This window comes from Megalobrama amblycephala, linkage group LG15 (genome assembly GCF_018812025.1).
Source record: "Megalobrama amblycephala isolate DHTTF-2021 linkage group LG15, ASM1881202v1, whole genome shotgun sequence".
Taxonomy (NCBI): Eukaryota; Metazoa; Chordata; class Actinopteri; order Cypriniformes; family Xenocyprididae; genus Megalobrama; species Megalobrama amblycephala.
Window position 1 is genome coordinate 20876832 of NC_063058.1, and position 17355 is coordinate 20894186.

A 17355-nucleotide genomic window follows, 5' to 3' on the forward strand; every position below is an offset into this window, starting at 1 on the left:
AAAAAATATTTAGTTTTACTTAACACAACATTTTTAGAGTCATTAAAATGCTGAAAAAAAAAATGTTTTTCAAAACCACATAAAACCAACCTGTTTTAAACTACATTTTTCAAAGATCTTTCCTTTACCATAGACACACCATTGACCCCCCTAAAACAAATTACAGAAGGGCATATACAGGATGCTGCAAAGTAACATCAGCATTTTTGTTACAATATTAAAAGTGAAAAGACCTTGGCCTGTATTCAGTTGAATTAATGTAAAACTGAGCAACAAAACTGCATGTGCATGGCAATAATGTGTGCATCTCAAGATAATGAACACAACAGGCGAAAGAACAGTGAATGAGAAACTTGTGCATTAAAGAAAATGAAATCTGCTCTTTTTATAAGGCTATCCGGCAAAGCAAGATCTCTGGTCCCTGCAGTGTAGAGAGCACAGAGCCGAAATTAACTGCAGTACCGTTCACTTCATGACAGATGGCCAAGCGTTTTTATGCACAGATCTAAAGGATAAGAACCCACATCATAATTAATTATTTACTAAATATGTTTTTCTCATGCGGATAATCAAAGTAAGGCAGTCAGTGTGAGAAACAGTTTCATAAAAACGAAAATCTTGCTTTTACGCTCTCCAGCGCCCGCGTTTGTCATGTTAACATTCAACGCAGCTGTCTTTGACATCTTGTGCGCTTGTAGTCGTGACTTAATAATGGATCAAAGGAGCTTCTGTGCCCTGATTGGTCGAGGGTGTATCCACTTCAAAATGGCAATCACAACATCAGCCTAAAGTATATCATTCTGTCTGATGGGAACCTTGAGGTTCTGTCCGGTTGATTGCAATCAGTCACTCTGGTAAGCACATTAAAACCATCATAATCCCAAATAGCAGCCTAGAGGGATGTCAGATGGATCTGCTTTTCAAATTAGGTGGCACTTGTGCTCCACTTGCTTAGTGAGTGGAAGACTGCAGAATATAATGCTCTGTGCTGCTAGTGGCTTTATGGAGTATTTTTTTCCGTTTTCATGATTAATCGGATGTGGAGCCGAAAGGTGCGTTTCATCCTTTAGGTCTAGACAAAATTGCCAAAATAGCTGGAATGTTACACCGCATAACGTGCGAAAGCTGAACAGCATTTACAGCTCTCTTAGGGAACCGTTTCCAGATTTGCAACCCGCCAAACGGTACAGTCTGCATCTAATAAATATGTAGTGTTATTATTACAGCGAGGAGGACAAATGGCAGATACTTAAAAACAGCTCTTTATGTTAACAGGGATAGATCACACAAGAATTGAAAATTATTTCATCATGTACTCATAAAACCTGTATGATGTTCCTTCTGTTTAACACAAAAAGAGATGTTTAGCAGAATGTTCACTCTGCACTTTTCCATACAATATTCCTGTATTTGCAAATATGGCATGTACAAGTCATTGGCTCTTGTTTGTTCTGTAACCGACTGCAACATGCTAAATTTGAGTATGCACTAAGGCTGTCAAACGTTATACCGTTACCAGTCGGAACTAAAAAAAAGTTGACGTACCAGCATTTCTCTAGTACAGGTAGTACTGAGTACTGGGTATATTCAGTACCCACTGTACTGCTCTCATTCGCGTTTGTTCTCATTCAAAGGTTTCTATTTACAGTGTGTTCTATTTATGTGTTATGTGTGCGTTCACACAGAACGCGTCTTTGCGTCTAAAAACGCGAAACGCAGTGCTAGGGAATGGTTTTTAAAAAAGAGCTGCACAGAACGCGAGACGACCTTTGAGACGTGATGCAATAACGACAATAACGGAAATAATAGAAATAGGCAAACTGCAGAATTTACAGATACAAGTTTTGACATGGAAAAAAAGAAAATAAGATAATAATGAGCGCCTCCTCCACCATGTTGCCATTATATAAAACAATTGTCATGCCAACTCGCAACGCTTTCCCCGCCTCCAAGTTCTTCTGATTGGTCCACTGTTTTGGAACTGACATTGATGAGCGGTGCTGCGTGTAAAAGTTGAAATTCTTTTAACTTGACACGGCGTCTTAAAAACGCGGCGCTCATGTGTGAGGCGCTGCAAAAGACGCGAGACGCGAGCGTAACGGCCATGCACGTCCGTCAAGCGCGTTTACATAGAAAAACAATGGGAAAGTAGTTCCAAAAAAGTGGACCAATCAGAAGAACTTGGAGGCGGGGAAAGCGTTGCGAGTTGGCATGACAATTGTTTTATATAATGGCAACATGGCGGAGGAGGCGCTCATTATTATCTTATTTTCTTTTTTTCCATGTCAAAACATTGGAATAGAAAAACGCGTTCTGTGTGAACGGCCCCTTAGTGATTATAAAGGGAGGCTCCTCACTTGCTTTCAGTTTATTACCCATTCACAATCTGCATACAAGTTTAGTTTTTCATGCTGCTAAGTAAACTACAAAGTTTGTTGATTGACAGCCATATTTAAACACACGACTGAATCGGAAACTGCGATGACTGACGGTGATAACAAATGATCGAGACAAAATAGGACAATTTTTTAAAAAGTACTTAAAGGATTAGTCCACTTTTAAATACACTTTTCCTGATAAATTTTCTCACCTCCATGTCATCCAAGATATCCATGTCTTTCTTTCGTCAGTCGAAAAGAAATGAAGGTTTTTGAGGAAAACATTCCAGGATTATTCTCCTTATGGTGGATTTCAATGGCTACCAACAGATTGAAGGTCCAAATGTCAGTTTTAGATCAGCTTCAAGGGCTTTAAACGATACCAGATGAGTAATAAGGGTCTTATCTAGCGAAACGATCGGTCATTTTCGAAAACAATACAATCGTTTATGCTTTATAAACAAAATATCGCCTTGAACGTACTTTCCGCTTCAGCATTCTTCATAACGCTTACGCTGAATGTCCTACGCCTTCCCTATTCAAGTTACGGTAAAAAACGAAACTGGCGCCGCGTTCGTTCCGTAAGTAGAATAGGGAAGGCGTAGAACATTCAGTGTAAGCGTTATGAAGAATGCGGAAGCGGAAAGTACGTTCAAGGCGATATTTTGTTTATAAAGCATAAACGGTTGTATTGTTTTCGAAAATGACCGATCGTTTCGCTAGATAAGACCCTTATTACTCATCTGGTATCGTTTAAAGCCTTTGAAGCTGCACTGAAACTGTAATATGGACCTTCAATCTGTTGGTAGCCACTGAAATCCACTATAAGGAGAAAAATCCTGGAATGTTTTCCTCAAAAACCTTCATTTCTTTTCGACTGACGAAAGAAAGACATGGATATCTTGGATGACATGGGGGTAAATTTATCAGGAAAAGTGTATTTATAAGTGGACTAATCCTTTAATTCAACAGTTTTTCTCTGGTAAGTTACCGAAATTGGTATCGAGAAAAATTTTACTGGTATTGGTATCGTTTAATGAAAACATGTTTGGGTCATAAGTCGATTGGACCACTTTTATGGTGTTTTTTTTTTTCTTTTCCACTTTTGAAGTTTGACAGCCATTTGGTCAACATTTACTTTCACTGTATGGCAAGGAACAGTGTGAACATTCAGCCTATCATCTCTTTTTTTTAAGTTTGACTGCAGAAAGAAAATCACACATTTTCAATGTTGGGTTAATTATTCCTTTAAGAAGTCCAAAAAAATGAAACTATAATTTATGGAATAGGCCACTTAAAAAATAAATAAATAAATAAATAAATAAAAACAGCTGTCAAATGCCATTTGAGCATACTGAGGTAGACAAGTAAATAATATTTTCAAATGCCTCTAGAAATAAGAGACTGTGAGACGCAGGTTCAGTGACTTCGCCAGAAGCAGGTGGGCAACATTTTCCTTTTCACAGAAATAGTTTTGTCAAAAATTAAATGGTTTAACCAATGCAGATGGCAATGCATTGAAGGCTGTCAATAAACTGTGCATTTTAGGGGAGAGTGGGGTAAGATGTGCCACCTCTTACTTAAACTGTCCTCTCTACTTAACAGCGTTATCATCGTTAACTAAAACTATTAAAAACATTTTGGCTTAAAAAGCTGAAATAAAATATAAAAATTAGATGAAAAACCTAAACTAAAAGGGAATTACAAATGTTGAAATAAGTTGAAGCACTAAAATTACTAACTGAAAAAACTAAAACAAATAAAAAAAAAAGATAATTTAAATAAAATTAAAAAAAAAAATTTAAATTTAAATTTAAAATAAAAAAAATAAAAATTTAAATTTAAAATTTAAAAAAATAAAATTTAAAAAAGAAATTTACTAACAATTAAACTAAAATTAAAATGAAAACTGAAAATATAACAATGAAAAGCTTATTCAAAATATTAATAAAAACTAATAGTATATAAATAATTCTAAAATAACACTGCAATGTAAGGGTAAAGTAAATAAAAAAAATAATACACTTCAATATGTTGTCTGATATCAACTGTACATAATTTAAATTAAAAAATTTATAATAAGAAACATTATAATATGCATGCACAATAATACATAGTTTTATAAATACATTTTTATACCTAAATAACCTTATCTACCGTGTAGAAAATCTTAGCATAACATTTAGCTTTTTTCACGTCTTAGTCTGGATGCAGGTGACGGGTTCTTTCTAAATATGATCAACATTATGCACAGTTTGCTAGATTAAGGGGTGACACATCTTACCCCACTCTTATGTGTACTCTTTATAGATGTAAAGGAAAGGGAGATCATAAGAGATGGGAAATGGTGATGAAATATTGAAAAACAGAGATGAAAGAAGATGACTTATTTAAAAATGACTAAATGCAAGATGAAATACCAAATCTATCTCACATCACTAAGGAAAATGCCAAGCATTATGACAGAATAATGACTGTCATGGATAAATTACACTTCAAAGCAAAATAAGTTAAACCCCCGAGGCTGCAGAAATCTGCTCAGAGTCATGTTCGTGTTAATCAGTTTGCAAATCCATTTGTGCAAAATTAATGTTATATAACCAATTATTGCACTTCACAACTGAAAAATAATGAGATTATATTGCTGATATTTAAAAACTGACAGCGCATCAAAAGAGTCTGGGAAAACTGAAGGTCGCAGCACCGGATCGTTCGATGCGTTGAGAGCGAAGTAGAGTAGTGGCACAGGATTACGAGACCACAAAACCAAATATCTGCCCCAGAAGATTAAATGAAAACATTAAAGACGACTTCTAAAATAAGACTGCAACAGACGTGCTTTATTCCAAATGAAACGTGGTGCTGCGCATAAATGTGATGGTATGAAGGCAGCCTAGTTGACTATTTAGCTTGATATTTATATAACTGTCAGAATTGGGTCATTATGACAAGTAACTTGGGCATCAAAGTCCCTGTAACCGCCAAGCCACAAAAGCGAGTCCTGGACATGCACCAAGACACACCAATACAAACACACCATCTCCTCCATCACATCAAAGCAGGATGGACTGATTGAGACTAAAAAACATGTAGCAGCAGTTGGCCCACCAAATCCCACAGCATATGATGCACATGCGTATAATACAGACTATTTCCAACTGTATCTGTTCATATAATGTCAATTATTATTTTACCTTAATAAGTCTTAAAGGATTAGTTCACTTCAGAATTAAAATTTCCTGATCATTTACTCACCCCCATGTCATCCAAGATGTTTATGTCTTTCTTTCTTCAGTCGAAAAGAAATTAAGGTTTTTGAGGAAAACATTCCAGGATTTTTCTCCATATAATGGACTTCAATGGGGTTCAATGGGTTGAAGGTCCAAATTGCAGTTTCAGTGCAGCTTCAAAGGGCTCTACACGATCCCAGATGAGGAATAAGGGTCTTATCTAACGAAACGATAGGTCATTTTCTAAAAAAAAAAAAATTAAATTCATATACTTTTTAACCACAAATGCTCATCTTGCCCTAGAGGTGCGCATTCGTGAGGCTCTATTAGCACAGCAGTTCACTCCGTCTCACCCAGAAAATCAAACATAAAAAAAATGCGACACAAAATACAAATATATACATTGTGTTCAAAATAAGAAGTTCTCACATTCTGTCATTTTTTGACTGTCCCGGAGATATTTAACTCTGTAAAGAAAGTACACAAAGTACTTTTTTGGGATTTACTGGCATTGTATTTCATGTCACGTTTTTGTTCATCGTAATTTCTCACAACTTGTGTGCTTTTTTTGGGCGAGATGGTGTGAACTGTGGTGAATGAATGTTCATTTTTGGGGGGTTTGGACCCTGCTGACCTTACCACTGTATAGAGAAAAACTGCTGTAAAATTATTTAGGTTTAGAACAACATGAGGGTGAGTAAATGATGAAAGAACTTTCATTTTTGAGTGAACTATCCCTTTAAATACCTGTTTTTTTAGCTTAGTAGGACAATCAAACACCAATGAAAGTCGGTGCCAATAGCCTTGTGGGCAGAGCACAACATATAGCGCAGTTCGTGGACCTTTCCCGATCCCGTCCCCCTTTCTCTCTCCAACTTCGCTTCCTGTTTGAATACTGAAAACGAGAGAATCTTCTAATTAAATCACAAAGACCCATGTTTAAATCCCAAATTTGGATATTCACAATGTATATTAGTTAGCGTTCAAAAGCCGCCCCACAAGTCAACAGGCCTACAATGAGAAATCATGGTGCATCCTATCACCAGTCCATTCCTGCATTCAAATAACTCACTGTACCAAATTTCAATCATTAAATTAAATGTATTCAGCTAGCTTCTGTTCTTATGGCCTTTTACAATATAAGCACACTATAAAACGCCTTTCGGACAAGTTACCCAAACCCTGATCTTCAGCAGCCAATCAATATTTACTCAGTCACTCCACTGATCTGGATCTCCCTAGACACAAGCATTGCTTGCATCAAGATATTTTTTGCTTTCACTTGGGAACTGGGGATGCTTTCCAAAGCGCTGGCCCGGGGGCTGAAGTTTGCTTCAAACAAGAGCGAAAAACACTGCAAATGTACTGTAAGCATTGTTGAAAACTTAGCACTGTAGACCTGAAGACAGCTGCATGCCCTCGAATCCCATCACTGTAGTCAACATCTGTGTTAGAGATAACATCACTCCTCCCATTTACACAGCAAGTCCCATCTTCTGTTCACCACCAAATGCCATTGTTTTTAAGAGCTGCCACCATATGGCAAGCCATTTTAACATTAATTCATGAACACTACTGGACTAGTATCTTTTTCAATATCCCAGTTGCTTCTATTATATATTACTTTACTAGTACATATTTACACATAATACACTAGTGTTTACCCCACTGTTATTAGTAACATACAGTACAAACCTTTTCAGTAAACTCTGAGGGCAAAAACAAAGCAAAAAATTGATTTTAGGTCATAACGTCCAGCCTTAATCCTAACATCTATTCAACTGATACCAGTGTTATTTTACTATTATTTCTATACTATTATACTTCATTTTAATATTTTGAAGAAGCTTCTATTTTTATATTCAGTTTTCATCATTTTAATTTAATTTAAGTAATTCTGTTATGTGTTTGGTCTTCTTTTTTTTGTTTTTTATGTTATTTATGTTTTTTTTTTTTTATCTCAGTTTTAGTTTTTAGTTATTTCCAGTTAGTAATTTTAGTGCTTCAACTCAAGTTTGTTCTTAAGGTAAAATTTTTAAATTTACATGTCTAATATTTATATATTTTATATATTAAATCATTCTGGGCAAACAATTAATCGTGATTAATCGCATCCAAAATAAAACTTTGTGTTTACATAATATATGTGTATTGGCTGTGTAAAATTATTATGCATATATAAATACACACACATGCATGTATATATTTAATGGTGCGTTCACACCAGACGCGAATGAAGCGTTAAGCACGAGTGATTTACATGTTAAGTCAATGCAAAGATGCGAATAGACATCCTGCGGTGCAATTCACGCGAATGACGCGGTGTGAATTGAGCGCTTCGGGCATTTGACGCACATAACGTGTGAATCGCGCAAGTTGAAAAATCTGAACTTTGATGAAAATTTGCACCGCGTTAACCAATCAGGAGCTTGCTCTAGTAGTGACGTGATTACGACGTAGCGAACAGAGGCAGAAATCCGAAACAACAATGGAGGACAAAATCATTGTCGCTGTACGATACATCTTTGTACTTTTATAGAAACATGAATAAAAAGGATCTTGCTTGGAAGAAAGTGAGTGAGGAGGTCGGACAATCTGGTAAGTTGTTAAAAACGCTCTTTACTCAATTTGAGCTATATATATATACATATTGAGACTACAAGCTATCTAAAGCCGGTAAATTGAGCTTATTCACCGTATTTTACAACTACTTTCCCGCTGTAGAGTTGATGTGTTTATTCAGAGGAAGTGTGCAGAAACGAGACTGGAGCCGCCTGGCAGAAACCCCTCTCATGACACGTATTCACGTCTGTTGTGAAGCAAATTTCACGCGCGAATGAAGCGAGTAAACTCAAAATGTTCAAGCGCTCAACTACGCGCGAATAGCGCGTTTTATTCACGCAAGTTGCGTCTGGTGTGAACGCCCCATAAGAAAAATTGGTTATATTTATATAAAAAATATTTATATATAATATAAATTATATAAATATATGTACAGTATATGCATGCAAATATTTCTTAAAATATATACATGTATGTGTGTGTATTTAAATAAGTAAACACAGCACACACACATATATTATGTAAACACAAACTTTTATTTTGGATACGTTTAATCGCTTGCCCAGCATTAATATTTAAATATATTTTATTTATTTTAAGCTTTATTTCAATTAACAAAAACAGTTTTAGTTTATGATAATAACCCTGACTGGTACTCGGAAAACTTGTATAACTATTCAAATAGTTATTGATGTATTCAATACAACTCATGGTGTAGATACTTGGAAAATATTTGTTATTTGAAACACAGATTCACAAAAAAAATAAATTCCCAGTGACAATGGACTAGTTAACAGTCACAATGATAGTGACTAATAACAAAAGAATAATAAATATTAGTATGCCATATGTATGTATTAGTGATAGGGTACAACAGGGCTAAAGGTGCTGCGGGGACTGTGATTTTCTTTCCCCCTAAACCACTAGATGGCACAAAAACTTGCTGCAGCACTTTTCTAAACATTCGTTTTTAAAAATTTCAAGCAACAGTTTTTCAATAACGGAAGAATATGTAAAAGTATGGTATTTGGGGTAAAAAGCGCCCCTGCTGTTGGGGCAAAAGGCACAATAATTAACATGATAATGAATAGCTGGCTGACTTTTTCATTTCTTGACATGACATGTTTAGATTCACATAGCAAATATCATATATCAAATTGGGTATTCATCTTAGAGATAATACCCATATTTATAATGAAACAATCATATTTTAAAATATATTAATCATATCATAATAAAATATAATTTATTGTTACTACTGTAAATCTATATTAAATAGCCTATTATAGTTAATGCTTTCAGAATCTTTACTTTTTAAAATAATTTTATTTCTGTATTTTTAAAATCTATTTTTTATATTTTATATATAAAAATATATATCACATAGGCCTATTTTAATGACAGTATATTTATTGAACAAAAATGAATTCTTTTATTTATCAAAATAAACAGAAAATAGTACAAACTTTGCTAAAGTTATTCTTTTGAGCAAGTATTAACCTAATCATTATTAAAAAAAAAAAAAAAACATTATTTTAGCTAAAGTATTTGTATAAATACTGTGTGCCTTTTACCCCATGTGTGGAGTAAAAGGCCCCCCTCACCACCTCATACATTTATAAGATTTTTAAACAAAATTAACCACTTTATGATTTTTTTTTTTTCACACAAAATATGTTTCTCCATCAATGTCCAATACAAACATTTATATTTTTCCTGCAATCATATACTTTGAGAGTAGTGAAAAGCACAATTTTTCTTAACGAGTGCCTTTAGCCCCGTTGTACCATACAAGTCACTACTGGAATAAGACCTACTAGCGTCTAAAAAATAGTTGCTACTAAGATTGAAAATAATTGTAGTCAACACTCGATTACTCACAAGTCAATTAAAAGAATAGGTACTAGTCAAATAGTGATAATTGATAATACTAATACAAGTACTAGTAACAGCAGCTACTAGTTAGTGCTAAGAATGAATGATTAAACGGCTTGCCACAGCCACCGTGCAATTTACGAGATCAATGAAATTGCCTTCAAATATTCGCCCAGTTCGCCCATGGCGGACCCGCGGGCCAAAACATCTCCAATACAGGACAGAACAATCTCCGCCCCCTCGTGCATGATTCCACGGTGCTCAGAATCCAAACAAAGCACACATTTTATTGACATGTTTATGTGACAATCCACTACACTGTAACTTCTGTTGCCACGAGCGACAATGGAACGTTCGCGGCTACAATCGATAACCACCCCGATTTCGCGCGCCGTATCCGAATGCACCTTTGTGTGTAAACAGGATTTCTGCTGAAATAATGTGCAGACAGCAGCCCCAGACAGCGGAGGGGTCGCACACTCGCTTTCACGTAGAGACGGCGGCGCGCTGATGTTTATCCTCACCTTGCTTCACGCACTTCAGCCTGAACGGGTCTTTGCAGTGCTTGATCACGGCCAGCACATCCCTGATGGTGAGCCCTGCCACCGGCGTATCGTTGACCTCCAAGAGCAGCTCGTCCTGGGACAGCTTGCCGCTCTGGACGGCCACCTTACCCTGCTTCACCTCCCCAAAATAAGGGAAATTGCCGTTCTCGGCGCCCCCTTTCAAGTCGAACCCCAGCTCGCCCTCCTTATTCCTGGTGAGCACCGCTTCGTGGACTTTGTTCGTCCAGTGGTTCTTCTTCTTCAGACTCTTTGACATCGCTGACAATTGACGACTCGCCTACCAGTGTGCGTCTGCTGGATGGCACCTCATCCCTGCCCCAGTGTGGCGTATCGCGTGTCCGCGCCTGTCCCGAGGCGCGCTCAGATCCTCCGCGGCTGGCCGCTGCTCATAGTATCCATGTTGCATGCAGTGGAGTTGCGCTGAGAGCTGCAGCAGCAGTACGCAACTGTATGGAGGAGCACGCTCGCTTACACGCTGACTGCCGAGTGACCCGGATGTGATGTCTGCGAGGAGGCAGGAATGCTTGTGCATTCCTTAGAGCGGGCTTCACGTAAAAGTGTGTCTTCGACGAAAAGGGAAGCGAGGTGTGGAATGAAAGGTGGCTTAAACTGAATGTTTATGTTGTTCTATTGCAGAGTTTATGGAATAGATTTGATTCAAGAACAAATTTTTCGATTCATAAAGGGGGAAAAAGTGCAATGTATAATTGGACGCTGTATGTTTGGTTTTTTTTTTCAATAAAAGATTATTTTATTATTTTATTTTAATAAAAGTTATTATTATTATAATTATTAAAGGGATAATTTGCCCAAAAAATGAAAAATTTGTCATCATTTACTCATCCTCATGTTGTTCCAAGCCTGTGTGAGTTTCTTTCTTCTGTTGAACACAAAAGAAGATATTTTGAAGAATGTTGGTAACCCAACAGTTGATGGTAGCCATTGACTTCCATAGTATTTTTTTTCCTGCTATGGAAGTCAATACCGTCAACTGTCTGGTTACCAAGTGTCTCATAGCAGCTGCCGGGCAAACGCAGAGTAGCACTACAACAACTTTCAACTCACAAATGTATCTAATATGATAAAAAAGGTCTGCTTTACCCCACATACGCTTGACCGGAAGAAGCTGAAGCGGCGACTGTGGCATAATAAAAGCTCCACTGCTCTTGAGCCGTGTGTCACGCTCGTCTCTCATTAGCCTCGTTTCTGCTCGCACAGCACTCGGACCTGCTCTGCTTCATACTACAGTAACATTAATAATCTCATGCCTGAGTCCAATCCCGATTCTTTTCCACCGGCTGTAAACATAAAGACAACACCTCACATGATTCCGCGTAATCAAGGCATCATCAAGCTACATCTTTGTTTTGAATAAGCGACCTCTAGTGGTGAAAATGTACATATTGTGCCTTTAATCTCATAATAGGTTCCCTTTACGTTACATGTTCCTTGCCCATTTTTAGTGTTTATCTTGGTGGTTGTGGCTTGGGGTATGTTTCTTGTATTGTAAATTTGCAATAAATATAAGAATAAATTAAACTATTATTTTAGTTGTATGATTGGCCAGATCTTCACATTTTCTGTTTCTCTATGTTTTTTAAAGAAATCAGTTGAGTGACTCTCTCACATAAAATAAGTATAATAAAAAAAAAAGACATACATTTTCTGGAGAAAATGTGAGTGGTGCTTGCCATGGAAAAACTCAGCACTAGGCAGTTACGGTGCTCAGTGTAAATGAGTACACCCCCTTTGAAAAGTAACATTTTAAACAGTATCTCAATGAACACAAAAACAATTTCCAAAATGTTGACTAAGTTTAATCTAAGACCAAGTTTAATCTGTTTAATTTATAACATGAAAGTAAGGTTAATAATATAACTTAGATTACACATTTTTCAGTTTTACTCAAATTAGGGTGATGCAAAAATGAGTACACCCCACAACAAAAACTACTACATCTAGTACTTTGTATGACCTCCATGATTTTTAATGACAGCATCAAGTCTTCTAGGCATGGAATGAACAAGTTGGCGACATTTTGCAACATCGATCTTTTTCCATTCTTCAAGAATGACCTCTTTTAGAGACTGGATGCTAGATGGAGAGTGAAGCTCAACTTGTCTCTTCAGATTTCCCCATAGGTGTTCGATTGGGTTCAGATCAGGAGCTACTGAATCACTTTCACCCTGTTCTTCTTAGGAAATCCAACAGTGGTCTTAGATGTGTGTTTAGGATCATTGTCATGTTGGAAAAGTGCACGACGGCCAAGGGTACGGAGTGATGGTAGCATCTTCTCTTTCAGTATAGAGCAGTACATCTGTGAATTCATGATGCCATCAATGAAACGACACCAGCAGCACTCATGCAGCCCCACATAAGGACACTGCCACCACGATTCACTGTAGGCACCATGCATTTTTCTTTGTATTCCTCATCTTTGCGACGCCATACAGTTTTGAAGCCATCAGTTCCAAAAACATTTATCTTGGTCTCATCACTGCAGAGTATAGAGTCCCAGTATCTTCATCATTGTCAGAATGGGCCCTGGCAAACTCTAGACGGGCTTTTTTGTGCCTGAGCTTTAGGAAAGGTTTCTTTCGTGGACGGCACCCATGCACGCCATTCCTCTGCAGTGTACGCCGTATTGTGTCACAGGAAATAGTCACCCCAGTTTGGCTTTCTACTTCAGTTCCATCTTTTTAAAATTTTTGTACCACTTTTGCTACAGTATTCTGACTGATAAGTAAATCTTTGCTGAAATTCTTGTAGCCTTCACCTTTCTGGTGTAAAGAAATTATTTTCTTTCTTAGGTCTTGTGACATTTCTCTTCCATGTGGTGCCATTGCTGACAGCATGAAATGGGAAGGGGTTTTAACACTCTTTTATTGTCAACTGTCTGCTGGACACCTTTGTAATGAATAATTAGACTCACCTGTGGTTGAATTCTTGTTAAATTAGACATTTGTAGTCTAAAATTTAGCTTTGCTCCAGAGACTTTCAGTGGGGTGTACTCATTTTTGCAGTTTAGCAGTTTGACAGGAGATCCGAATCACTGATTCGATTCATAAAGCTCCGAAGCAGTGTTCTGAAATCGGCCCATCGCTATATTGTTGAAAAGTCGTTATTTTGTTTTTTTGGCGCACAAAAATATTCTCGTCTCTTTATAATATTAAGATAGAACCACTGAACTCAGATTAACTGTTTTAAATATGTTTTTAGTACCTTTATGGATCTTGAGAGAGGAAGTACCATCAGGCCTCACTGAGCCATCGGATTTCATCAAAAATATCTTAATTTGTCTTCCGAAGATGAACGAAGCTCTACGGGTGTAGAACGACATGAGGGTGAGTAATAAATCATATTATTTGAATTTTTGGGTGAACTAAACCTTTAAATACACATGAATTTTAAAAAAATTAATGATGTGCACAGATAAATCATTTATAATAAATACTCCAGTATTCCATTAAAAAATAAGAATGGTCAGTTTTGTGACTTTAACAAAATCTGTTGAGACTCACTGGCATGTAATACTCCTAAAGACACTCACTGGTCGCCACCTACTGGTGTACTATGTAACCTGCAGAAAGAGTCACTGAATGAATCAGTGAACGAATCTTTTTGGTGAATGGACTCAAAATATTCAATTTATTTGTAAGAATAAAATACCCACACTTGTCTCAAAGCACATAACATTAAAATAATGATGAACAGAAACAACTTAAAGAGCACTGACCTGTACCACTTCCACCTGCCTGCTGCAGATTCATTTCGGCATTGACAGTGTTGTCCTTGATCCGCATAAATTCGAGTCACGAACCCGTCACGTGTTTTCATCTCTTATAAATTACAGTAGCCTAGTTATGTCGTGAACGCAGCATAAGCTCGTTGTTTTGGTTCAGGAGGAACCGTAAAAGATGGCTGCTGTTTGCGGTGCTCAGTGACTGATGTCTGCGCGAGCAGTATCAAAGTCCCTTTAAGACAAGTCATTTCACTCGGCGGCCATCTTTGAAACGCCTCTCGGGCATCCTGGGTATCATGCCCTATCTCTTTGAATGGGGAAACATCAAATTCTCCAAAACTGTTTGCCAACCTTACGATTACATTTCATATTTGAAATCACCAATGAAATCTGACAACAGCTGTCTTATAAATGTTTTATCCAAACGCTCGAATCATGACAAAAAAACTATTTTTTAGGCTGGATCAATCTAATGCGCATGCGCAGACCGAAATGCGCGTCTCTTCAGCCATGTTTCAGAGGCGCGCGTCTGACTGTTTCTATAGAAACCGGTGCTTCTAATGGCTTGCTGCAGTGACGCGATGACTTTACCAGTCGGCGATTGGCTCTTATTTAGAAGGCGGGACTTATTCCGCCATATTGCGCGTTACACTTTCTCCCATTCAAAACAATACGAGTCTTGTGTTATTCTATAGTCTTTGGCAGTATAAAAATACGTTAACAGGCCGGTAGTACATCGTATCGTTGCATTCGGACTGAAAAGATAATGGCAACAAAGGTTTTTCGTTGTCGTTTTTTATTTCTGTCAAAGAATATAAGTGACCTAAAATCAGCTTCCTACCCAGAAAGAGTATTTTTGGCCAAAAATGCTTCTCTGTTCTCTCACTAGTTTTTTAAACACACTTCATATTCTATGAGTTTGAAATAAGTCTAAACTTAAATAAAACTGCTCTAATGACCTTTAGATAAGGTTACAAAATAGATGAGATACAGCAACATTTATCAAAACGAGATCATGCAGATTATATGCAGATTAAACTGGATAATGTGTTCAGTAAATGTTGTCTGGATCAGGATTACAAGGATTTCTCCAACCATAAATGGTCTATATTTATTGCTAGACTTATTATTGACAACAGTTTTATAGACATATTTTACAACCAGGATATAAGAGCTATAATAAAACCTTAAAAAAAGTACATGTTCAATCTACATCTAATGTCCATTAGTTAAAATCCATTATATAGTATTATTACCACACAAAGGAACTTATTCAGCAATAAATAAATGCCCATAAATTCATCCTAAAAGCTATTGTGCCTTGGCATATGCAATATTCAGAAATAATTACACCCATTTGGCATCCACAAAGTAAACGGAGTGGATTAAAGTTGCTAAAATAGTCAGGCTCGTCTATAATGTTAATGTTATGTGGTTGATCAAGTAGACAGCTGTTACAAGGCCCTGATGCTGTCTGATCAGGATATTCGAGGTCCGGTGTAGTAAATTATGGATTCTTTTGATCAGGTTTTCCATCTCTTTCTACTTTATTAGCTGTCTGTTTTATCTCCCCGCAGGAGGCCTGAGAGATTAGTCAAATCACTTACATTTAAATCCCAATCTTACACTAAAATAGAGCCTGGGCAACATGGACATGTGGATGATCTAATGGAGCGAGTCAGTAGGTTAAAGTCACCATAAAATCAAAATTTACATTTTTTTTTTTTTTTACGGAATATTGTAGCATTAATTATACATGATTTAGCCATGCACATCATTGTTTTAAATGCATGTGCTCTTGCAATCTTTTAATCTTGCAGTGACATCTCTTCTCTTCTCTGAACAACCTGTCACCCACATAACATCCACCAGTAGCAAACCACAACCATCCGATCAATTAACCAATTAATAATGGAATAATGATGCAATATGTTAAGAAATGAAAAACATAATGGAGATATAATTAATTTTGAAGTTTTATTAAGTGTTATCAATGAGATTATGTGGTTTTTATAATCAATTAACACTGCTTTTGTCATTTTTTACAAAATTTGTCACCAAAAAAGTCATTTGGTTTAACCAAAATTTCGATTTTACCAAATGACACTTTTGGTTATACCAAATGACGATATTTGCAAACAATGCTAACAGGCTGATATCTAGCTAGCTAGCAAAAGGACAATCAAACATTTTATATTTAGTAAAAGTTTTTAAAATATTACATTTTCCATGTTTTATAGCAGTTGTACCGAATGACCTGATGTTTCAGGACATGTGTATGTGCGAAAAGTGAAAACATGAATTTTTCTAATAAGAGAGCATTAGTTACTTTGCTTCATGACCATGTGGTCCTTTGAAGGCGTCTGAATGATGTCACATCCTGTCACATGATATTGACCGCATGACTTGATCCAAAATGGTCCCTTTATATTTGTTACTCCGAATGACATCAATGAAATTCATTTTTCCGGACATTCTTTCTCATAACAAAGCAATGACTTCTACACATAATTTTAATATCATTTTGCACCATGTTAATATATGATGTTATAAAATCATGCCAGAATAAAAATATATACATTTATTACATTTTAAGATATTTTAATCACAAATTAAATGACTGTATTGGCCTTTGGATGGTTAAACCGAGTGACCTTTTGACACTTCAAAATCTTTAAAATACCTTTATTTGTAGCAAAATATAATTAAAACCTTTTTGATTCAATAAAAGAGATCTAATTGTACAACCTTACATACTTTGGATATCATATCTTTGCTTTTTATTATTATTAAGGCCTTTGGACAAAAAAAAAATGACCTGTCACGTCACGTCATTGATACACACACACACACACACACACACACACACACACACACACACACGGTTGTTTTATATTTATATATGTATTCGGTAACGTTAAAATGTCTCATTTCTTAACATATTGCCTTAACTAACATGAACAATATATTCTTACAGCATGTATTAACATTTGTCAACATTA

The 17355-nt window shown here is 36.4% G+C and overlaps 1 protein-coding gene across 1 annotated transcript in view; it reads right to left on the bottom strand.

Moving 5' to 3' along the window:
- The window catches only part of magi2b (membrane associated guanylate kinase, WW and PDZ domain containing 2b), a 144832-nt gene extending 133521 nt beyond the window's left edge, over positions 1–11311 (bottom strand). Inside the window, exon 1 of the mRNA XM_048157920.1 lies at positions 10570–11311. Within this exon, the coding sequence (XP_048013877.1) occupies positions 10570–10867 (298 nt within the window). The 5' untranslated portion in view covers positions 10868–11311. The remainder of the gene's footprint in view (positions 1–10569) is intronic.
- Positions 11312–17355: the final 6044 nt, after the last annotated feature.